We start from the raw sequence: 24887 nt of genomic DNA, 5'->3' as shown, positions 1-24887 counted from the left end.
ATCGGTTGCAATCAAAACTTTCCTTGGGTTTCCACAATGTGTTGAGACAATAGTTAAAATGTTTGAATGTCATTGATGTTTGTATTAGGGTATATTTAGGTGTGTATTTGAGGGGTTTAAAAATGCGTTTAATACTCAAAAAATCCGTTTGAAGAAAAAAAGTACTCATTTGGTAAAAAAGATTAAACTTTTAAAGGTCTAAAGAACCTAAAAATAGCCAAAGCTCACTTTTAGCAAAAGCTTAAGGGCCTGTTTGGGTGTGTGTTTGAGGAGCCTAAATGTGCGTTTAACATTTCAAAAGTTCGTTCGAAGAAAACAGTATCTATTTAGTAAAAAAAATTGAAAGTACTTTTAAATGTTCAAAAAGCTCAAAAATAATCAAAACACACTTTTGACAAAAGCTTCATTTGACTTGGCCCAACAGAAGAATTACTGGACCTAGACATCCCGAGCTATGGAAGGCCCAAACCATTCGCAAGGCCCAAAGCGCCTATGGCGTAAGGGCCCTATCCACAGCATAGGTCGGCCCAGCGGCCCAAGGATGCAAGACCAGGTACCCCAAAAGCCACTCACACCCACGTCCGTCTTAAATAGCGAAACACCAAAGTCCAGGTTTGCATGTCAGGCTCGCTACTTTTGCGAACCCCGAAGCCTTTGCCAAAATCCAACTCTGGCATCACGTTCACAAGAGGGGCTCATTGAGAGGGTTAGCTGAACCTTGATAAAAGAGAAAGTAAACGTCTAATTAGGATAAAGGAGCTATCATGTCAGACGAATTCTGTCACATCCTTGTCCTGTCAGAGCCCTGCCATACGCAGAAGGATCCATGCGTCTGTACGGAGGTCAGACGGACTTGACTCGCTCACCTAGCTCCCAATCTCCAGATGACACGTGTCGAGGTCTAGTGCAGCGACAGAACAGATCCCGAGGAATAGAGAAAGAGAGGTATAAGAGAGGAAAAAAATATGTAAATAGATACATGAAAAAAATTGTAAGAAAAAAAGCAGAAAAGAAGAAAGAGTGTTTTTCTCCCTAAGTTAATCTGTTTGAGCAATCCTCTCGTGTAATCTGTGTGAGTGGCCGGCAAATTGTGTGAAAAGACTTAAAAGCTCTATTTCTAAAAACACAATTCCAAATATGCTGTTACAGCATTCTCTTCTACTTGTAAGCTGATTATACCACAATATTCTATAGGATTTGGAGGCTGAGAAGTTGAAGGATTTGTGCTTGAAGCAAAGGGAAGTGGTGCGATGCTAATCCCTAATGTTATGAATTCTCAGCTTGAAGAGCTTAAAAGCTCAAAGGGAAGTGGTGCGATGCTAATCCCTAATGTTATGAATTCTCAGCTTGAAGAGCTTAAAAGCTCAAACCTGGTCCATTAGAGAATGAGATATATACACCATCATCAAACCAAGCCCTTTGTTAAGCCGAACCCCAAACCCAAAACCTTTTCACCACTCTCACTAATGAAAGCCTCGTACAAACCTTAAGTCCAATCCCCTTGCCCCAAATCAGACACGGGCCTACTTATTTCCCTTCAAATTCTCCAAGAAGTGTGTATTATGTGGTTATCATTTTCACATAATTGCATCGACATGTGCATCATGTGATTATCAATCACTATTTGTATATAAGGTAATGGACGTTTTGGGCCTATTTTAATATTTTGGGCATTCTTTCGGTCTTTTGCTATTAGGAAATATTTTATACAATTTTGAATATGTTTTTAGTTTTTTGGGCATGTTTAACTTTTTTTTAAAGCCCTAATGTTTTAGATGAAATTCATATCTTAATTCCACATTCTAATTTAAAAAATAACAAAGAAAATACAAACATCCCATAATGGGTACATCCATAAAATAGAAACATACAAATCACAAAGGGCAGTTAGTAAAATTAAAATTAAAATTAAAAAAAAAAAATTACAGAAGCATCTATTTATAAAGATGCTATGAGTGATAAGCAAGAAATCCTATATTAGTCCCCAAGGGGTAGCTCAATTGGCTGTGGATCACGCCTCATGAATCGGCGATTACTAGTTCGAATTTTCTCTCTTCCTTCCCTTGTGTGGACATGTAAAAAAAAAAAAAAAAAAACCCTATACTAATTAAGGTAGGAAATAAACCCTAATAGAAAATACAATAAATCCTAAAAAATAATATAAGATATTCTAACATATATATAAGAGGGAATGCAGATGCTGTTATTAATCACATCCGCATAGCCTAAAATTGATATTCACATCAGCATATGCTATTAATTGTTTTGAGAAGTGCGAGAGACCCAAATAAATGAATCTAGAAAAATTTTCAAATTAACGTAACAATGGTTTTTAAATTAAAAAAGAAGAAGAAGCAATTCTCTTTCTTGTCTGCCGCTCACGATTTGCCACGTTAGTTTTAAAATTTTTCTAAGTTCATTTGTTTAACTCTCTAACACTTCTCAATTGTTTTTGCTAACCGCATCTTCGTATGTGAATAGTTGTTACGATTAATAACCGTTGGCATGTATATATCTTCTCCAAACCCACCCTACACGAACCCCGATGGTCATGCTTAAGGAAAAAAGTTACATTAGTCGCCCCTTCCCCTTTAAAAAAAAAAAACCCCACCCCACCCATTACCTCAAAACCACATCACACACACCTGCATGCATGAACAAAGATTTATTACACTTAATTGCCTGAATTATTAGCGATTTAAACAATTGCATAGATCTAGTAATAGATTGCGAAACCCACTTGTTCAGGTCCGGGTCCCTGCTCTAGACGGATTGAAATCTAGGCAATTAAGTGTTTAAATTGCTAGCAATTAAGTGTTTAATTAACTTAAGTGCTTAATTTTGGTAACAATTTTGCCTAAGGTGTTGTTTGTTAAACAATATCACATTTCCCCACATCTTTCATCTCATTTTTCAAAAAAATCAACATAAAAACATTTTCACTTTTTATATTACATAATTTACTTTTTATTTCACATCATTCACTTTTTACTACTATTTAAATAAAAAAATTACTACAAAACAAAATTTTTTCACTTTTCAATACAACTTTTTCACTTTTCTATACTAATTATTACACTCATATTTTTTTTCACCAATCATAAACAGTGCATTGTAAAGCCATTGTTGTTTACCGATCAACACCTAAATTACTAGCAATTTACGCAAGTAATTACGGTGGATACCAATTCTGCTCTAGACTTCCACCGCCTCTATCTAAACTGCCCAAAATAGCAATTTGAAGAAGTGAAACTATGAAAGTGACGTGGTCCACGTGGATCCGCATCCCGCAACCACGCACAAATTGAAGCCACCTTAACGGTGTCGGAAGTCAGACCGAGCAACTGATCCCCGACAAAGAAAATGAAGTTCACAGACTCCCCAGAAATCGAGCTCCCCGTGCGCAACTCCCTCCTTTCCATCCAGCAGGACAACGGCTCCTTCCACGTCGGCACCTCCGTGTGGCCCTGCTCCCTCGTTCTCGTCAAGTTCGCCGACCGCTGGGCCCCACCCACCTCAACCCCAATCCCAACCTCGACTCCAACTCCCACCAATAAAAACCCCTACTCCGACCTCCTGGACTTCCGCGGCAAGCGCGCCGTGGAACTGGGTGCCGGATGCGGGGCCGCCGGCATGGGTTTCCACCTCCTGGGACTCACCGACCTGGTGCTGACCGACATAGCCCCCGTGATGCCCGCGCTGAAACGCAACCTCAAGCGCAACAAACCCGTCCTCGCCAAAACCCTCAAGCACTCCATCCTCTACTGGAACAACCCCGACCAGATCAAGTCCCTTAACCCGCCCTTCCACTACGTCATCGCCACCGACGTCGTTTACATCGAGGAGACCGTGGTCCCGCTCGTGTCCACCATGGAGTCCCTTATGGCCGACGACGGCGTCGTTTTGCTCGGCTACCAACTCAGATCCCCGGAGGCCGACAAGCTCTTCTGGGAGCTGTGCCAGACAGTGTTTGATATCGAGAAGGTTCCGCACCAGGATCTTCACCCGGACTACGCGTACGAGGAAGCCGATGTTTATGTTCTGAGAAAGAAGAAGAAGAAGGAGGGTTAGTAGCCCTCTGGCCGCGTTTGGTAAATTTTGTGGAATCTTGATGGAATTTGCTATTTGATTTTTTTATAATTGTGAATTGCAAATCGGAGATGAATTGGGTGTTGTGATTTGATTTTCTTAGAGTGTGTGCAATTAGATTCTGGAAATTTCTGATAAATTGGAATCAGTGGGAGCAAAATTAAGGATATAGCTAAATGCATTACTTCCACCTTAGGACAACAAATTGATTAGCTAAGTAAATAATTCTTCCTTTCCGGTTCCTGGGTTCTGAAGCTTGTTCCAAAAATTGTAAGTTTGATGCTGTTGGGTTTGGTTCTACACTTCTGTTTGAGGTTACTCTGATTCTAACCGAGTGAATATGGTGTAGACTAGTTGTTGTTTGATTTCAGGAGGAAAATAAGGAAGGACATTGGTGTCTGGAAGAGGTCTAAAACCCGTCCGAACGAGTTTATAGGGAGAACCCTAGAAAGGGTCCAGGTAGCTTTTTTTTGGAATGGATCCGAGATGGTGGTTTGGTAGCTCATTCGGAACAAGTCCAGACGAGGAGAAGTATCGTGCTACTCGTCCGAGCGAGTTAGTAGTCCTGTCTGGAGGAGAATTATCGTGCTACTTGTCTGAGCAAGTTAGTAGTCCTGTTCGAATGAGATTGCGACTCTATTTACCATATAAGTTAAATAAGTAATTTTCTATCTGTTTTTCTTGGTTTTGAGAAGAATTGTTAATCTAGTTTTGTTAGTTTTGTGATCCAACACACCCAGAGGCGGCAGCATTGGAATCTGTAATTGATTTTGCAGTTATTTATCCTATTCATACATTTCTTTATACATATTTTGGTAATGTGTATTAGTGTATACATGCTAGATGGTGAAGGATAATTAAATGAATTAGCGTAGGCTTTCATGTTCTTGGAGTAAAGCAATAGGAAGAAACTAGAATCGAAATGATCATGGCTTGTCCTGTGTACCCTTTTTCTGGTTATCATCCTCTTCAGGTCCTAGGAGCTCTAGTTATTTTAATTTAGAGCGAATGTTGCACAATGGAGTGTTTTAATGCATTTCTGAGGTATTGCTTATAAATTAAAGATAGAATCTGGTGCTTGATTGTGTATGGTGGTGTAGACATTCAACTTTAGAGTTATCCTCAGTCAAGCTCCTGTAAATTGTAAATTTGATGGAAGAGTATCTATGGCAGAAACAGTTCTGAAAAGGGTAAAATGTTGAATAGCAGAGTTCATATTATGATTGTGTCATCCTATGCAAGTTGAATTATGTCAAAAGTAAATGTTGTCTTTGGTTGGTGAATCTTCTTTGTTTTGTCTTTTGATTTTAGGGCAGGATTGTTTCTCAATTCAACTTGCAGCTCAATTTGGTTGGAGTTTGGGTAAGGTAAGAGGCTCTGAATATGCTCTTATTGTAGCAGTAGGCACCCTAATTATTTTCAGGATGCATTATTTATGCACTAAATGCGGTGAAAAAAAAAAGGGTGACTGCAAAAGCTTGAAAAAGCTTTCTGCAAGTGTTTTTTTGGCAGTGTGTTGCAACATGTGAAATTCAACCAAAATCTCTCTCTCTATCTGGTTTTTTTCTGAGCATCTTTTAGGGATTTCGACTGGATTTATACATGTTTTTCTTTAGTAGCAAGCACCATCACGTGTATAAAATGGTTTGAATATGAAGGTATTAGGGCACTATCTGCAGTTTCTCTTTTATTTTCCCTAAATTTAATAAACAAAACTACTTTTTCTTTTTCTATCCAAATATACTACAATAATTTGATTAATTTCCCGTGTCTTTGCATACTATTAAAATATTATTTCTTTATAAAATATATGAAAAAGTCAAAATACTCATCTTAAACTATCACACAATTGATGTCTCCCAAAGTAGGGAAAAGACAAAAATGGTCCAATTTTTTTTTTTTTTTTCGAAATTAAATTTGATTTTTTTTTTCTTTCTTTAACAAAAAACGATTTTTTTTTTTTATTATTTTTTAATTTTAATTTTCACTCATTTTTTTTATTAAGGGTATTTTCGTCATTGGGTGGGACATTGACAATTTTTAGTAGTTTGGGTTTGAGGGGACATTGTTGTACTTAAAAGTTTTGAAGAGGCATTATCAATTAGGTGGTAATTTGAGATGTATGAATTTTCCTCTAAAATATAAGTTTCCAACTTACCTTCACATTTTTTTATAAAATTTTAACATAATCTCCAATAAAAAGTAAAAAGAGGAGAGAAAAATGTTTGTATTAAAATATGAATAAAGGAAGCTAAAGTGATTTTCAATGCATGGGAAAGCACTCTAACATTCCAAGTGATGCAGGATACTTTTTGTGATTTTTTTTTTTTTTTTTTTGAAGATTTTCCTTATATACAAGGAAGAGGAAATGCTATTGGGTATTTGTTGCTAGTGCTCATATGACTTAAGAAAATCATAATCAAATGCAAAAATAAGATAATAGTGGAATTAAAATAACATATTATGTTCCCAAGAGGTAGGTTAATTGGCTGGGACTATGCCTAATGAAACGGAGATCAGCAGTTTGAATTTATCTCTCCCCTCTTGTGCATGCATGTTAAAAAAAAAAAAAAATCTGTTTTAATGCTTTTGAGAGCATATGCTGAATAGAAGTTATTAGTTTAAACAAAAATCAGTAATATACTCTTTAAAAGAAGCTCACAAATTCACAAATTCTTTAATTTTTCAAATACAACAATGGAAAAATCATGACTTTCTGACCGGGAGATGGGGTTGATGCAATAAGTTACATCTCTTGAGCCTAGTTTGGCTCGTGTTTAAGCATACTAAAAAAAAAAGAAGCTTAGAGAAACAATCTGATGCGATTGGGATTGCGATTTCGCAAGAATAATTTGCGTTCTTAAAAGATATCACAAACATAAGTCATTTGGTATTGCGATTTAAAAATAAATTAATTTAAAACAGAAAAAAAAAAAATGTGATTTCTATAAGCAGGCTATAAGATGTTTATTTGAAAAAAACGCGAATTTAAACTAAAATTACGATTTCGCATCCCAAAGAGGTAGTTCAATTGGCTGTGACCACGCTTAATGAAACGAAGATCACTAGTTCGAATCCATTTCCTCCTCTTGTGCATGATAAAAAAATATTTTTTAACATGTTTGGCTAGATATAATGTCTTATAAAAAATGTCAATTTTTTTTTTCTTTTCACAAAAAAAATTAAAATCAAATTTGAATGGTTAAAAAAAAATTACACTTTTTATTTTTTATTTTATTTTATTTTTTTACAGCACTATAAAAAATGCATAAGCTATCAAAAAATGCCACGAATGTGATTTAGAATCTGACTCTAACTATAATGATAAAGCTCTATAAGGATAGCAATCTTAACAAATACATATTTACTTGAATTCTTTTTTTTTTTTCTTTTCATTTTTCATTCCATTCCATGTTTAGTTGAATTCAAATAAAGATCCATAAGGATCGCAATCGTTACAAATACATATTTACTTGAATTCAAGTAAAGCTCCATAAGGATAGCAATCTTTACAAATACTTATTTAGTTGAAATCAAATAGTCACCGACTAATAAATATATGAGAAATTAATAAACCACTTGATTTATTTTCCTCCTTTTTTGTTTTTTGTTTTTTGTTTTTTTTGTTTTTGTTTTTTTAAAAAGATTTGTTTTACCTGTTAAAAAGCCTTGAATGTGATTTAGAATCTAACTTTAATACTCGAATTATTATGATAAAGTTCCAAAAGGAGAGCAATCTTTAACAAATACATCTTTTTAGTTAAAAAAAAAAAAAGAAAAAAGAAAATACATCTTTAGTTGAATTTGAATAATCACCTATTAATAAATATATAAGATTTTTTTTTTTTTTTTTTTTTTGGCTATAAGAAATTAAAATCTCACCCTAAACAAGATTCATCTCCATTTCAAATAAAAATGATAATATCTATTTTATTATCAAAATTTAAAATTAATAAATTTAACAATATATATATATAATTTGACAATTATAAAGTAGGATAGAAATCTTTAACAAAAAGATATTTAGTTAAATTCAAAAATTAAGTCACCGATTAATAATAAATTATAAATATATGGCGCTCTCGGATCTCGCCGGCACCCACCTCAAATTCCGTTCTTTCTAAACCCTAATACCCATCCTAACTTCTCTCCTCCACCGCCATTCCAAGGAGATTTAAGAGAATTGCGTTTCATAGATTCATTAGATCAAAAACTTCTTTTGCCTCTGTCAGCATATTTGGGGACGCGCTTCGCAAAGAGGGGATGCTGGCAGAGGCAAAAGAAGCTTTTGATCTGATGGTTATGATAGTTATGACCCTTTCTGGCGTGCTGGCCGCTCGTTTCAAGATTGGATTTACGTCTCAAGGTCCGTTTTATTCTTTACTCCAATATTTTTCTTGATTTCCAATTTGCCCACCTCCTTGGAAGAACATTTATTGATATGCGGTATAATATTGGAAGATCATAGCTGAATTGGTTTTAGATATTAATCACAAGTAAATATGGTTAATTTTAATTTTCTTTCAACATGTAATTGCTTTTATAGGCTGCTTGTTTCTTATGCTGCATCCGAAAGGCATTGCTGATGTTTTACTTGCTTTATTGAATCCTTTTCTTGCATCTTGAATCATAGTAGAACCTGTGTCACGCAAATGTTCTAATATAACTTTTGTTATTTTTGTATTTGTTCTTTTGTTTGTACAACCGAATCCTTGCCTTTTGTGCCAATTAAACAAAAAGATCCTTCCTTTTTTGGGTCTAGAAGTTCGGTAGAACCTGCTGTACTTTACTAGAATGCATATAGTGTGCTTGTCATGCTCATCCTATGCGGGTCAAAGAATGTATCTGGCTGGACAATTAAATGAATGACCAATTTACCATGTGTTTCGGTAATTATTCTCATTCACAATTGTTTCCGTATACCCTGTTGAGAGGACATTAAATACTTCAGCAAGAGCAAGCATTTGGATAATAGTAACCCCACAATTGGCCCCCTTATCATTGGATATTATTTTTTACTGGAAGTTAGTTCATAGTAAGTTTTGGTGGTGAGGATCTCAGGCCTTGGCACCTAGGGCGTGAGTCATTCTGAAGAGACAATATATTTGGATGGTTATGTTTCTTATATTATCAAGTTGTGATGGTAAAGAACATAAAAGGATTGAGTTGTGTCAAATCTCTTCCAGGGGAGGATTGGAGAGGGTGATGGGCATTATAAAGAATGGTGAAGTTTTAGTGACCAAGGATGGAAAGTTGTTTTCTTACATACCTAGTAGCCAACGAACTTTGGATCTTCACATTCGTAGCTTGCTTTATTTGGATACTTATGTGGAGAGCTTTGTTCTACTGAATGTAGCAGTCTACTGGTGGAGTTTTGGGAGGGCAGGCGACTTCGTCTTCTGTTGGTAAGCACAAGGAGAAAGAAAAGTAGGAAGAGAAAAAGAAACATACAGATGTCAGCTTTGCCCCATTGTTTTAGCCCTTCGAAAATTTTCATTTTTATAGATGTTTCAGTTTCAGGTCTTGGACTTTGTTTCAGTGATTGGTGGGCTTATGTGAAAATCAAAATGTATCCCGCATAAAACTCGCTATTGTATTCGTTTTCATCTCCTCAGTCAGTACGTAACCCTTTTTCTCTAGTTCAATAGTCGATTGCAGACTTGCAGTAATACATTTGTTACTTTCTTTTTTTCTTCTTCAATGACAGGGATCATGTTATTCATAAATGTAGAAATAATAAAAGAAAATGTTAGCAGCTAGAAGCCTATAATGCTTTTATCTTTGTGATTGGTCAAATGACAAGAATCAGAACATTTAATTGTTTAGGAACTTGGAAGAAAATTAACTGGAGAGATATGCTCAAGCTTAGAGTGTGTCATGTATGTGTATCCTCATAAAGAAAAAAGAAAAGGAGAAAACTTCCACTAGCGGAGTATTTGCAGTTTTAGTATAAGTTGGGTATGAAGTGATGAAATAACTTGGAGCAAAAAAGTGAAGAAGAGGCTTAGTCCTATGCCAGCTACCATGGAGCTTTAGTCTAATTCTTCTTCATCATGTTTGTTGGGTTGTTTTGATACTTAAAGAGAAAACTTAGATTGTGTGACAGCTAGTCTATTTGCACTTGGGTCACTAAACTTTAAAAAGTGGCACTCCACCTCTTCAACTACTTTTTGATTTTAAGTTACACCCTCTGTTAGAATGGCATTGAAATGGACCGAAAATTATGTCACCATAGAACTTGCTGCTCTATATAGTGATATAGACAGATAGATGCTGCCACCGGATCTCCTGTGTCGCACAATTAGGTTTTCGACAATCAACTACTTGGCCCCATCATCCATCCTTGTCTCTTTCTTTGTGATAACAACAGTCCACCTACCATTTTGTTTTGCATCATATAATGAAGCTGGAAGATCAGAGCAATCTTTTTACATTGTCATCTAGGAAAAGAACTGAGGCGGCCTAGTTGCAAGACTTGGGATAATTCCTCGTAAGCCAATTGTAGATGGATAAATAATGAAGCTGGAAGATCAGAGCAATCTTTTTACATTGTCATCTAGGAAAAGAACTGAGGCGGCCTAGTTGCAAGACTTGGGATAATTCCTCGTAAGCCAATTGTAGATGGATAAATAATGAAGCTGGAAGATCAGAGCAATCTTTTTACATTGTCATCTAGGAAAAGAACTGAGGCGGCCTAGTTGCAAGACTTGGGATAATTCCTCGTAAGCCAATTGTAGATGGATAAATAATGAAGCTGGAAGATCAGAGCAATCTTGTTACATTGTCATCTAGGAAAAGAACTAAGGCGGCCTAGTTGCAACACTTGGGATAATCCCTCATAAGCCAATTGTAGATGGATAATCATCAGCTAGATAAATAAGGAATAATTTATGTTGTCTCGCAACAACGTTTGGGCTTTTACTTACTGTGATTGAACACATGGTACACAGTGTAGTAAGGCATAAGACAGTTTCTGAAAGGGTAGTTTCCTATTGCCTATTGGAGAAGTTCATGTGATTAGGAAGAGTAATGCTATATACACTTTAACTCTCACACTCCTTGACGTGGCTTTTAAAATTATCATTGGATTTGTGATGGATTACTGTTAGATTTTGATCCAATAGTGGTTTTAAAGGTTGCGTTAGGGAGTGGGAGTGGGAGTGTGGGAGCGGGTGTGCGTGTAGCATTTATCAATTAGGATGCAATTGTGTCATTTTCATAAGTTTTGCAAACGACATTATAAAGTTTTGACTCGTGAAATTTCTACTTAAGTGGCTTGTTATTTACCTCTGTGTTTGTAATGATGATATTATAGAGTTCACCACAACTTACACAAACCTTTTGTGATATCATGCCAAATTTTGGTATGCTTTTTGAATTTTATTTCTTACTTCAATATTTTCTTGATTCCCGATTTACTCTTGTATTTTCTTGATTTCCATTTAGGTCCTGTTTGGTTTGCGGAATGGACCCATGGAATGGAGTAGCTAACTTAGGTATCGTTATTTCTTTATTTGGTAACATACTATTCCTGGGAATAGTCTATTTCCATGTGATTACTAATCTCATACACACAATTAATCCTCTAAGAAATGAGTGGCCTTTCCTTTCCTGTGGGATTAAATTACTTGTGTAAGTTGCCACAAAACTCCCACCCTCTTGACACCCAACAACCGTCTTCTCAAATTGCAACATCTTCTCTGCAAGGTATGTCTACCTCCATCTCTTCTATCTCTCATCTCTCACCCCCTCTCTCTATTTCAAACAATTTTTTTTTCTTACTTTGATCTCTCTTTTCTCTGTTTTGTTGTCTCTTTTCTTCTTCTTTATTTCGATCTCCCTCTCTCTCTTTCTCCGTTTCTCTACAAAGAAACAATTTTTTGTCCCTCTCTCTCTCTATTTCTCTATCTCTCTCTGTTTCTCTACCAGTTTTTTGTTATGGCATCCTCTGATTATCACATACCAGTTTTTTTGGTGATCTGTTTTTTGGTTACTGCATAAAAAACTTGATCTGTGATGTTTTTTTTGATTCCATGTTTTGATTCTGTGATGCTTTTGATTCCTATTTTGATTATGTTTCTATTATTTCCGTAAACAAAGGATCACTAGGGGGAATTCCTTACATACAGGAACGGGCAACAGAAACATAAGCACGCTGTTTTTGATTGTGATTCTTAAAACTTCATCTCCAACAAAGAAAACTCTCTTAATACATATGGGTCTTTCTCCTCTCTGCTTGGCTTGGGGTAGGGACGAGCTGGGCCACTAACTTTTTTAATTATATATTTTAATTAAAAGTAATATAAATGGTGACATTAGAATTCAATAACAATTGTTGTTGTATATATATTGTTAGAAGCAAAAAAACCTCGTGAATGAAATTTGACTCTAGTGAGTGTTGTTTGTGTTCTTATACCTTATAATATAGACATGTGTTGTTTACAGTTATGGCACGATTAAGTTTAGCTACAAGGAACATGATAAAGAAGAGGAAGATTTTGGTGTTGATGTTTTGGATGGATATGTTTGCGGTTGTTGTTGCTTTCTTTCAATTGTTATGTGTTTTGGTAGAATATCATATTCGAAAGAAATCATTGATTGATTTTTATTCGAGGCATATTCAAGGCAAGGAGATCTTTACTGTTTAATATATGAGGATGATGAAATTTGCCATAACCATTTAAGAATGGATACAAATGCATTCAGTAATTTATGTAATATGCTTGAAGCAAGAAGTGGATTGAAAGCCACAAAACACATCCTAGTAGATGAGCAAATTGCAATGTTTTTATACATCTTAGCTCATCATGTAAATAATAGAATTATAAAACGTCAATTTAGGCGATTAGGAGAGACAATTAGTAGGCATTTCAAAAGCGTATTACATGCAGTTATACAATTACATGTAGAGTTTCTTAAGAAGCCAGAGCTAGTTCCTGAAAACTCTTCAGATGAGAGATGGAAATGGTTTAAGTTATTATAATGCATTTTTTTGCTAAGTTTATGTCATCCAATTATAATTTACATACTTATATTTTGTTTTTATATATAAAGAATTGTTTAGGTGCATTAGACGAAACACATATTAGGGTGAGGGTACCTTTAGACGATAAACCTAGATACTGCAACAGAAAGGGAGAGACCACTACAAACGTACTAGGTGTGTGCTCACAAGACATGCATTTTATCTACGTTTTAGCTGGTTAGGAAGGCTTTGCTGCAAATGGTAGAGTGCTTCGAGATGCAATAAATAGGGGAAAGACATTTGCCAATTTAATTATTTAAATAATCCTTCTTTATACTAAAGCCATTATATATATATAAAATAAAAAAAATAAAATAAAAACATTTATAGGTTACTACTATCTTGTTGATGCTGGCTACACAAATTGCAAGGGTTTTCTTGCACCGTATGGAGGGCAGCGATACCACCTAAATGACTGAAGAGTTGGACATTAACCAACTAATGCAGAAGAATTCTTTAACATGAAACATTCGTTCACTAGGAATACTATTGAGAGATGTTTTTAGTTGCTTAAATTACGTTGGGCTATTTTAAGGAGTCCATCGTTTTATATTATTAAGATACATAATCGGATTATTATAGCATGTTTTCTGCCTAACTGCGTACAAAAGGTGATGCCTATGGATCTATTAGAGGAAGAATTGAACCAACAAGATCCAGTAACACAAATTGAGGCTTTAGATGAATGGAGTGCTTGAAGAACAACTATGAAAAATGAAATGTTTAATTCATGGAGGGGAATTAGGCGGGACAATTGATCATGTTACGAAATATTACTATACGTAACAATTATTTAAATATGTTTTGTGTGGATGGCAATTGACCATGTTACGATATACTATGTTATGGGTCAGTCTTTTTTTTAATATATTGAAACTTTTCTTTGGATGTTGACAATTGATCTCTATTGTTGATGTTAGCCATATTAGTATGCATATTTTCCTTGATAATTATAATTTTATACTTTTTGTATCATTGTTTTTCATTTTTTTTTTTTTTCGATATGGTTTCATCAACATTGGATTCTCAAGATTCCGTTAGAAGAAAATAAGCTCCTGAAAAAGATATCAAACTTGTTCAGGCTTCGGTAGAGCACTACAATGAAAGAAACGATAGACAAAAGATTGGGCTTCAACCAAGTTAACTTCGAATCTTGAAGGTGAAGCTCTCAAAGGACATTACCAAATGTTGGAATCAAAACAAAATCATATATAGAATCAAGATTGGAAACTTTGAAAATGGATTTTCAAGTAATCCATGCAATGTTGTGTTGTCCTAATGCAAGTCGATTTGGGCGGGGCAACGTTAGAAAATGTGTGGTTGCTGAAGATGCTGTGTAACAAACATATGTGCAGGTAAGTTTTTAACATGTTGTGAATTATATATTTATAATCTTATTATGTGTATAATATATTAGTTGGACATTATCATATTTGATGGTTTTGTATAGTCATAAAGGGGTAGCTAATTTTAAAAATAAATATTTTTCCTTATATGAGGATCTTTGCATTGTCTATGCAAAAGACCATGCCATTGGCAGAGATCCTCAAGCACCCATTGACATTTGTGAAGAGTTAAAACATGAAAAATGTGATGAAAACGGTATTGGCCAAAACGAGAAAGATGGGTTGTAAGAGTTTAATGAAGACGTGTCGTGCACACAGTTGCCCACCAATGTCAATGGAGGAGAAGGGACTTTTCGGTTAGAAAAGAAAAAAAGCCTAATAAGAGTACCAAAAATAAAATCGCCCACACAATTTGAGAAGTTGGTAACCAGCTTGCGACGAATTTAATTACTGCATCAGATAATCTTAGCAAGGCAGTTACAAGGACGGTAGAACGAGAGAATAGATTAAAAGTTAATGATGAGCTATCAAAAATAATTGGTCTTAGTAGTAAGGATCGTCTCAAAGCAGCATGATTCATTGTTTGTCAGCATGAGATAATGAATCTACTCTTTAGCGTTCCAGATTATGACAAAGGAAAAATTGGTGCGTGGAATTATTAATGACACATGAGTTGTTGAAAATTGGCTTTTTTAGTTTGCATGCATGTTTACATTTTTTAATTAAGAACGATTGCTATACCATTTTTTGATGGTTAAGATGTCTGGTGATCATAAGTGATTTTTTGATATTTGTTTTTTATTTTATTTTATTTTTAAATTATATTGAGTATTAGGTGACAATTTGGTGAGGTGCATTAGCAACAACTTGATTTGAATTGAGTTCCTACAAAATAGTATCAAGATGGTTTATGTGCTTTTCAGCAACTCCTCGTGCGTCATTACTAATTCTACGCACCAATTTTTCCTTGTCATAATCTGGAACGTTGAAGAATAGATCTATTATCTCATGCTGACAAACAATCAATCTTGCTACTTTGAGATGATCCTTACTGTTTAGACCAATTATTTTTGAAACTAATCATTAACTTTTAATAGAATAGATCCATTATGTCATGCTAACAAACAATCAATCTTGCTACTTTGAGATGATCCTTACTGTTTAGACCAATTATTTTTGAAACTCATCATTAACTTTTAATAGAATAGATCCATTATTTCATGCTGACAAACAATCAATCTTGCTGCTTTGAGATGATCCTTACTTTTAAGACCAATTATTTTTGATAGCTCATTAACTTTTAATTTATTATCTCGCTCTACCGTCCTTGTAACTGCCTTGCTAAGATTATTTAATGCAGTAATTAAATTCGTCGCAAGTTGGTTTCCATCTTCTCGAATTGTGTGGGCAATGTTATTTTTGGTACTCTTATTAGGTTTTTTTCCTTTTCGACCCGAAAGTCCTTCTCCATTGCCATTGGTGGGCAACTGTGTGCACAACACGTCTTAGTTAAACTCTTCCAACCCATCTTTCTTGTTTTGGCCAATATTGTTTTCATCACATTTCTCATATTGTAACTCTTCACAAATGTCAATGTGTGCTTGAGCATATCTGCTAGTAGCATGGTCTTCTACATAGACAATGCAAAGATCCTCATATAAGAAAAATATTTATTTTTAAAAGTAGCTGCCCCTTTATGACTATATAAAACCATCAAATATGATAATTTCCAATTAATATATTATACACATAATAAGATTATAAATATATAATTCGCAACATGTTAAAAATTTACCTGCACATATACTTGCCGCACAACATCTTCATGAACCACACATTTTCTAACATTGTCCCGCCCAAATCCACTTGTATCAAGACCACACAACATTGCATGGATTACTTCAAAATCCATTTTCAAAGATTTCAGTCTTGATTCTATATGTGATTTTGCTTTAATTCTAGCATTTGGTAATGTCTTCGAGAGATTCACCTCCAAAATTCTAAGATAACCTGGTTGAAGCCTAGTCTTTTGTCCATCGTTTCCTTCATTGTAGTGCTCTACCAAATCCTGAACATGTTTGATTTCTTAAGAAGCCAATTTCCTTCTAACAGAATCTTGAGAATCTAATGTTGATGAAACCATATCTATAAAAAAAAAATGAAGAACAATGATACATAAAGTAATAAAATTATAATTATCAAAGAAAATATGCATACTAATATGGCTAACATCAACAATAGAGACCAATTGCCAACATCCAAAGAAAAGTTTCAATATTTTAAGAAAAAGACTGACCCATAATATAGTACATCGTAACATGGTCAATTGCCATCCACACATAACATATTTAAATAATTGTTACATCTGGTAATATTTTGTAACATGATCTATTGCCTAGCCTAATTCCCCTCAACGAATTAAACATTTCATTTGCCATAGTTGCTCTTCATGCATTGCATTCATCTAAAGCCTCAATTTGTGTTATTAGATCATTATTATTTCTGGTATGTGTGTGGTTGTTGGTCCAATTCTTCCTCTAATAGATCTATAGGCATCACCCTTCATATGTAGTTATGCAGAAGACAAACTGCTGTAATAATCTGATTATATATCTTAATTGGATAAAATGATGGACTCCTTAAAATAGCCCAATGTAATTTAAGCAACGAAAAACATCTCTCAAGAGTATTCCTAGCCGACAAATGTATCATGTTAAAGAATTCTTCTGCAGTAGTTGGTTGATGTCCAACTCTCTAGTCATTTAGGTGGTATCGCTACCCTCCATACGGTGCAAGAAAACCCTTGCAATTTGTGTAGCCAACATCAACAATATAGTAGTAATCTATAAATGTTTTTTGTTTTTTTAATAATAAAAAAAAAACGGCTTTAGTACACAGAATGATTATTAAAATAATTAAATTGGAAAATGTATTTTCCTTACCGTGAGGTACTATCAATCCGTTTCTCCTATTTATTGCATCTCGAAGCACTCTACTATCTGCAGCAGAGCCTTCCCAACCAGCTAAAACGTAGATAAAATGCATGTCTTGTGAGCGTACGCCTTGTACATTTGTGGTGATCTCTCCCTTTCTATTGCGGTATCTATGTTTATCGTCTAAAAGTACCCTCACCCTAATATGTGTTCCATCTAATGCACATAAACAATTCTTTATATATAAAAACAAAATATAAGTATGTAATATCTTAGTTGGATGACATAAACTTAGCAAAAAGTGCATTATCATATAGCTTAAACCATTTATCTATAGAGTTTTCGGGAATTGGCTCCGGTTTCTTAAAAAACTCTGCGTGTAACCGTATAACTGCATGCAATACGCTTTTGAAATGCCTACTAATTGTCTATCCTAAGCGCCTAAATTGACGTTTTATAATTCTATGCTTTACGTGATGAGCTAAGATGTATAAAAACATTGCAACTTGCTCATCTGCTAGCATGTGTTTTGTGGCTTTTAATCCACCTCTTGCTTCAAGCATATTGCATAAACTGTTGAATGCATTTCTATCCACATTCTTAAATGGTTATGACAAATTTCATCATCCTCATATATTAAAAGGTAAAGATCTCCTTGCCTTGAATAAAAATTATTCAATGATTTCTTTCGAATATGGCATTCTACCAAAACACAACAATTCAAAGAAAGCAACAACAACCGAGAACATGTCTATCTAAAACATCAACACCGAAGTCTTCCTTTTCTTTATCATGTTCCTTGTAGCTAAACTTGTTAGGTGGTCCCTCTTTTGTGGGGACCACATAGGCTTAAACAATAGGGTTTTGTTTTGTAGTATAAAAGAAACACTTATACGTGTGTTTCTTGAGTGAGACAAAAGAAGAGAAAAATAAGGAGAAGAAAGAAAGAGTGGGGCGCAGGGAGAGAGAGAGAGAAAGAAAAAGAAAAAGGGTTTCCCTAACCACATCCGTCAGAGGTTGGAAGTTTGTTTGTGGTCCGATCTTAATGCAATTTTAGAGTGTTGCTTCTGACGACGAAAGCTACGTTTTGACGGGTGTCAATCATTGGAATTCCTCTCTAGTCACTTGGTTGTTAATACCTACTTGGTGAGATCTTTCTTTATTCTTGTTGGAATCCTCTTTAGGGTGATGAATTTATGTTTAATCCAAGAATGCATGTATTCTTGATGTGGTGATAACCTCTAGATATTTCTTTAGGGAAGATAATTGTAAACTCATTATTGTTGATAGTGGAAGATTTAATTAGACTAGATCCCGTGGTTTTTACATTCGCATTGGAGGTTTTTTCACGTAAAAATCTTGGTGTCTTGCTTGATTATTATTTTGCTACTGTGTGACTATTTAATTTGCACAAAAAGCAGTAGATTAATTCCGTTGAGCATCTGAAATTGGTGTTCACTCCTAACAAAGTGGTATCAGAGCTTTTGGTTCATTGTCAGTGTGGAGTTCTTGTGTATATTAAATAGAAGAGTCATCTAATAGCGTGGTTAAACTCACAGCTTCCAATTATTCAATTTTGAAGACTAGGATAGAAGATATTTTGTATTGCAAGGAGTTGTTTGACCCCATTGAGTTGAAAGGTGTCAAAACAATTGCTACAATCAACGATGGTTGGAAGAAATTGAATAGGAAAGCCGTTGGATATATTAGGCAGTGGGTTAATCAAAGTGTCTTTCATCATGTAGTCAAAGAAGTTGATGCTTACAATATTTGGCAGAAGTTAGAGTCTTTTTGAACGAAAGACTGCTCAAAACAGTCTTTGTGATAAGAAGTCTTGAGAATTTGAAGTACAAAGATGAGCATAGTGTTACAGAGCATTTGAGTAATTTGCAGGAATTGTTGAATGAGTTGTTTACCATGAAACTTGCATTAGATGATGAGGTGCAAGCATTACTTGTGTTGAATTCTTTGCCAGACAGTTGGGAAACCTTGGTGGTGTCGCTCAGTAATTCGGCTCCCAACGGTATGATAACTATGGGTATGGTAAAAGACAGCATGTTCAATGAAGAAGCAAGAAGAAAAGAACAATGTATTTCTTCTCATTTAGAGGCACTTGTTATAGAAAGGCAGGGGAGAAGTAAAAGCAGAAAACCTCGCAAGTATGACAACCGTGACTAGTCAAGAGGAAAGTTCTATTAAAAAATAAACATAAAATGTTTTCATTGTGGCAAGCTTGGACATATAAGAAGAAACTGCAGAAAGTTTATAGGGAAAAAGTTGAAAGGAAAAGACGAAGAACGTCAAGAAGGAAAAGACACTGCAACAATTGCATCTGATGGTGATGTAGTATTTGATTTTGATGAAGCTTATACAAATCTCGCATGTGATGAGTCTACGTGGGTAGTTGATACAACATCTTTTCATATTACTCCACATAGAGATTTCTTCTCTTACTACACTAGTGGCGATTTTGGTTGGGTTAGGATGGGAAATGAAGCAAAGTGTAAAGTTGGGGGCATGGGAGATATACAGCTAGAAACCAGCATCGAGTGTAAAATGATTCTTAAGAATGTCAGACATGTTTTTGAAATGCACTTCAACTTGATTTTTATTGGGAAACTTGATGATGAAAGCTACCACAATTACCTTGGAGGTGGACAGTGGAAACTGAGCAAGGGTTATCTTATCTTGGCCAGGGGAAAGAAGACTAACACTCTCTACAAGACAGATGCAAGACTAGTCAAGGGATATGCGATTGTTGTTAGGAATAAAAACTCCACTCAGCGATGGCACAAGAGGCTTGGTCACGAGTGAGAAGGGATTTTATATTCTTGCCAAGGAACAGCTCCTACCTAATAATAAAGGTACGTCACTAACGCCCTGTACTCATTGTCTTGTTGGAAAACAAAGAAGAGTTTCATTTCAAAAATCTTCTTCATCAAGAAAGTCTACTATTCTTGATTTAGTTCACACTGATGTTTGCATTTTGAACACTAAAACTCTAGGTGGTGCACTTTATTATGTGACTTTAATTGATGACCACTCTAGAAAGGTATGAGTGTTTGCTTTGAAAACCAAAGATCATGTATTGGGTGTATTCAAAGTCTTTCATATGAAGGTTGAAAGAGAAACTAAAAGGCAGTTAAAATGTGTCTGTGCAAACAATGGTAGTGAATACAGAGGACCATTTGAAGAGTATTGCAAAAGTCATGGGATCAAGCTTGAGAAAACTGTGCCCAAGACTCCGCAGCATAATGGCGTAGCAGAGAGAATGAACATAACCATCTGTGAGAGAATCAGGTGTATGCTCTCTCTTGTAAAATTGCCTAAACATTTTTGGGGTGAGGCAATTAGGACAACAGTTGACTTGATAAATCTTTCTCCTTCAGTTCCTTTGGATGGTGACATTCCTCAAAGGGTTTGGATAGGAAAATATGTTTCTTTTGAGCACTTGAGAGTGTTTGGTTGCAAGGCATTCGTCCATATTCATAGAGATGAGAGGTTAAAGCTTGATAGCAAAGTCAAGCAATGTATCTTCATGGGTTATGGGTACGAGGAGTTTGGTTATAGATTGTGGGATCCAATTAATAAGAAAATCATACTAAGCAGAGATGTATTATTTGAAAATCAAACCATTGAAGATTTGGATCAGAAAAATGCAGAGTCTCTCAGTGAATATCGTGTTGATTTGGATCCAGTTATTCCTCCTTGTGTGAACACATGAGAGATGTACAAGAACAGGTTGATACAGTTGGTGAAAATGATGAGCCTGCAATTGATAATGTGGAGTCAGAAGAGCACCTAGAGCAAGCTTCTTCAAAACCATCTGCTGAGATTCTTTTGTGGAGACCTACCAGAGACCGACAGCCTTCCAGAACGTATTCAGTTAATAAGTATGTGTTGCTTTCTGATGGGGGAGAGCTAGAAAGTTATTAAGAGGTTATGCTATATAACCAGAAAAATCAATGGTTAGAAGCCATGTAAGACGAGTTGAAATCCTTGCATGAGAATCACACATACATATGATTTGGTGGAACTGCCTAAGGGCAAGAGAGCACTCAAGAATAAATGGGCATTCAGATACAAGATTGAACCAAACAGATCACAACCAAGGTACACGGCATGACTGGTAGTAAAAGGGTTTGGTCAAAAGAAGGGCATTGATTTTGATGAAATTTTCTCATCCGTGGTAAAGATGTCTTCTATTAGAGTTGTTTTGGGTTTGGCTGCCAAAATGAATTTGGAGATCGAACAGCTTGATGTGAAAACTGCTTTCGTCCATGGTGACTTGGGAGAAGAAATTTATATAGAGCAACCAGAAGGGTTCACAGCTAAAGGCAAAGAACATCTAGTGTGTCGGTTAAAAAAGAGCTTGTACGGACTCAAGCAGGCACCGAGACAGTGGTATAAGAAGTTTGATTCCTTTATGGTTGATCATGGGTATTACAGAACTACAACAGATCATTATGTATTTGTGAAGAAATTCTTTGATGGAGAATTTATTATTCTCTTACTATATGTGGACGACATGTTGATAGTTTGTCGTGACACTAGTAAAATTGACAATCTGAAGAAAGAGTTGAGTAAGTCCTTTAATATGAAGGACTTGAGACCCGCAAAGTAGATCCTTGGTATGAAGATCTCTCGTGATAAGAAGAAAGGAAAATTGTGGTTATTGCAAGAGAGTTATATCGAGAAGGTATTGGATAGGTTCAACATGAGTAAGGCAAAACCGGTGAGCTCTACACTTGCAGGTCATTTGAAGTTGAGTTCAAAGCAAAGTCCTACAAGTGAGAAAGAAAAAGATGAAATGAAGAAAGTGCCTTACACATCAGCCGTGGGTAGCTTAATGTACACCATGGTGTGTACGAGGCCTGATATCGCTCATGCTGTTGGAGTTATTAGTCGGTTCCTTTCTAATCCTGTCAAAGAACATTGGGCAGCTGTGAAATAGATTCTCAGGTATCTCAGAAGTACTTCAAGAGTATGTTTGTGCTTCGGCAGTGGTCAACAGGTGCTTGATGGGTTTACAGGCGCAGATATGGCTGGGGATATTGATTCTAGAAAATCTACTTCAGGGTATCTGATTACTTATTCAGTGGGAGCAGTGTCATGGCAGCCCAGATTGCAAAAGTGTGTTGCTTTGTCTACCATAGAGGAAGAGTACATTGCTATCACTTAAGCGACCAAAGAATTGTTATGAATGAAAAAGTTCTTACAAGAACTGGGTCTACAGCAAGAGAGGTATGTGCTTTACTGTGAGGGTCAGAGTGTCATCCATCTTAATAAGAATTCAACTTTTCATTCAAGATCGAAACATATCGATGTTAAGTGTCATTGGATTTGTGATGCACTGGAGGATAAGCTGTTACAGATTGAGAAAATTCATACTGATGAAAATGGGTCAGATATGATGACAAAATTGTTGTCTATACAAAAAGCTTGAAATTTGCAGAAGTGTGGTGGGCTTGGTGGAGCCCCCCACATAGTTGGGATGGGGAGATATTGGGTGGTCCCTCTTATGTGGGGACCACATGGGCTATAAGCCTATAACAAAACAATAGGTTTTTGTTTTGCAGTATAAAAGAAACACTTATACGTGTGTTTCTTGAGTGAGACAAAAGAAGAGAAAAATAAGGAGAAGAAAGAAAGAGTGCGGCACAGGGAGAGAGAGAGAGAGAAAAAGAAAAAGAAAAAGGGTTTGCCTAACCACATTTGTCAGAGATCGAAGGTTCATTTGTGGTCCAATCTTGATGCAATTTTAGAGTGTTGCTCCTGACGACGAAAGCTACATATTAACTAGTGTCGATCGTTGGAATTCCTCTCTAGTCGCTTGGTTGTTAATACCTACCTGGTGAGATCTTTCTTTATTCTTGTTGGAATCCACTTTAGGGTGATGAATTTATGTTTAATCCAAGAATGCATGTATTCTTGATGTGGTGATAACCTCTAGATATTCTTATAGGGAAGACAATTGTAAACTCATTATTGTTGATAGTGGAGGATTTAACTGGATTAGGTTCCGTGGTTTTTATCTTCGCATTTGAGGGTTTTCCCATAAAAATCTTGGTGTCTTGCTTGTGGGTTTTGCTTGATTATTATTTTGCTACTGTGTGATTATTTAATTTGTATAAAGAGGGGTAGATTAATTCTAATGAGCATCTAAAATTGGTGTTTACCCCTAACAAAACTTAATCATCCCATAACTGTAAATAAACAACACACTTCTATATTATAAGGTATAAGAACACAAACAACACACACTAGAGTCAAATTTCATTCATGAGGTTTTTTTGCTTCTAACAATATATATACAACAACAATTGTTATTGAATTCTGATGTCACCATTTATATTACTTTTAATTAAAATATATAATTAAAAAAGTTAGTGGCCTAGTATTCCTCAAGCTCGTCCCTACCCCAAATACGTATGGGTCTTTCTCCTCTCTGCTTGAACAACAACATGCTTCTGTTTTCATTTCTCGTTCCTGTATGTGAGGAATAGTGTGCTTCTGTTTCTGTTTCCCGTATGTGAGGAATTCCCCCTAGAGCTCCCTTGTGTATGGGAATAGTAGAAACAAAATAAAAAAACAGTATCAAATTAGGAATAAAAAAACATCACATAATCAAAACATGGAATAAAAAAACCATCACAGAATCAAAACATCACAGATCAATTTTTTTGATCCAGTAATCAAAAAATGGATCATCAAAAAAACTGGTATGTGATAATCAGAGGATGCCACAAAAAAAGAATAAAAAAAAAATAAAAAAAAAAAAACTGGTAGAGAAATAGAGAGAGTGATGAAAAAGTGTTTCTTTGTAGAGAAACGGAGAAACAGAGAGATCGAAATAGAGAAGAAGAAAAGAGACAACGAAACAGAGAGAAAAGATATCGAAGTAAGAAAAAAAAATTGTTCGAAATAGCGAGAGATGAGAGATAGAAGAGATGGAGAAAGACATACCTTGTAGAGAAGACGTTGCAGTTTGAGAAGACGGATGTGGGTGTCGAGAGGGTGGGGGTTTTGTGGAAACTTACACTAGTAATTTAATACCACAGAAAATGATTCGCAAAGCCACTAATTTTTTAGAGGATTATTTAATTCTGTGTGTATGAGATTAGTAGTTCCATGAGAATGGACTATTCCTAGGAATAATGTGTTACTAAATAAAGAAATAGCTATACCTAGGATTAGCTAGTTCATTCCAAGAGTTTATTCCGCAAACCAAACGGCGCCTTAATCAAATTGCACAGATTCTTGATGGTCTGCTACAGCGTATCAGCATATGAAGCATTTAGTTATTATGCAGCAAAGTGGCAGGAGCTTTTTGCCTTCTTATAATAGAGGTTTGCTGTTCAGATTGTGTCCATAATGGATTAATGAGATTGTTTGCATTCTTACAACAGAGGTTTGCTTCCCAGATTGTGAACATAATGGATTAATGATTGTTTGCATGTGATTGATTATATATACTTTTGGAATTTGAACATA

The 24887-nt window shown here is 35.4% G+C and overlaps 1 protein-coding gene across 3 annotated transcripts; it reads left to right on the top strand.

Annotated features, from left to right (window-relative positions):
- The first annotated feature begins 3278 nt into the window (after positions 1-3278).
- Positions 3279-5720, top strand: LOC132180831 (S-adenosyl-L-methionine-dependent methyltransferases superfamily protein). Of its 3 annotated transcripts, none has more exons than XM_088516923.1 (2): positions 3279-4091; positions 5406-5720. In XM_088516923.1, the coding sequence occupies exon 1, from the start codon at positions 3364-3366 to the stop codon at positions 4069-4071; it is 708 nt and encodes a 235-aa protein (XP_088373049.1). In that variant the 5' UTR covers positions 3279-3363; the 3' UTR covers positions 4072-4091; positions 5406-5720. The 3 variants fall into 3 exon arrangements, with proteins under 3 accessions (XP_088373049.1, XP_059449785.2, XP_059449786.2); XM_059593802.2 differs by having other exon boundaries at positions 5401-5719; XM_059593803.2 differs by lacking the exon at positions 5406-5720 and adding an exon at positions 4461-4897.
- The last annotated feature ends 19167 nt before the right edge of the window (positions 5721-24887 follow it).

Source organism: Corylus avellana, chromosome 5, assembly GCF_965113065.1.
Source record: "Corylus avellana chromosome 5, dhCorAvel1.hap1.2, whole genome shotgun sequence".
NCBI lineage: Eukaryota > Viridiplantae > Streptophyta > Magnoliopsida > Fagales > Betulaceae > Corylus > Corylus avellana.
The sequence above is the reverse complement of the archived record's forward strand: the minus strand, read 5'-3'. Positions and strand labels throughout refer to the sequence as shown.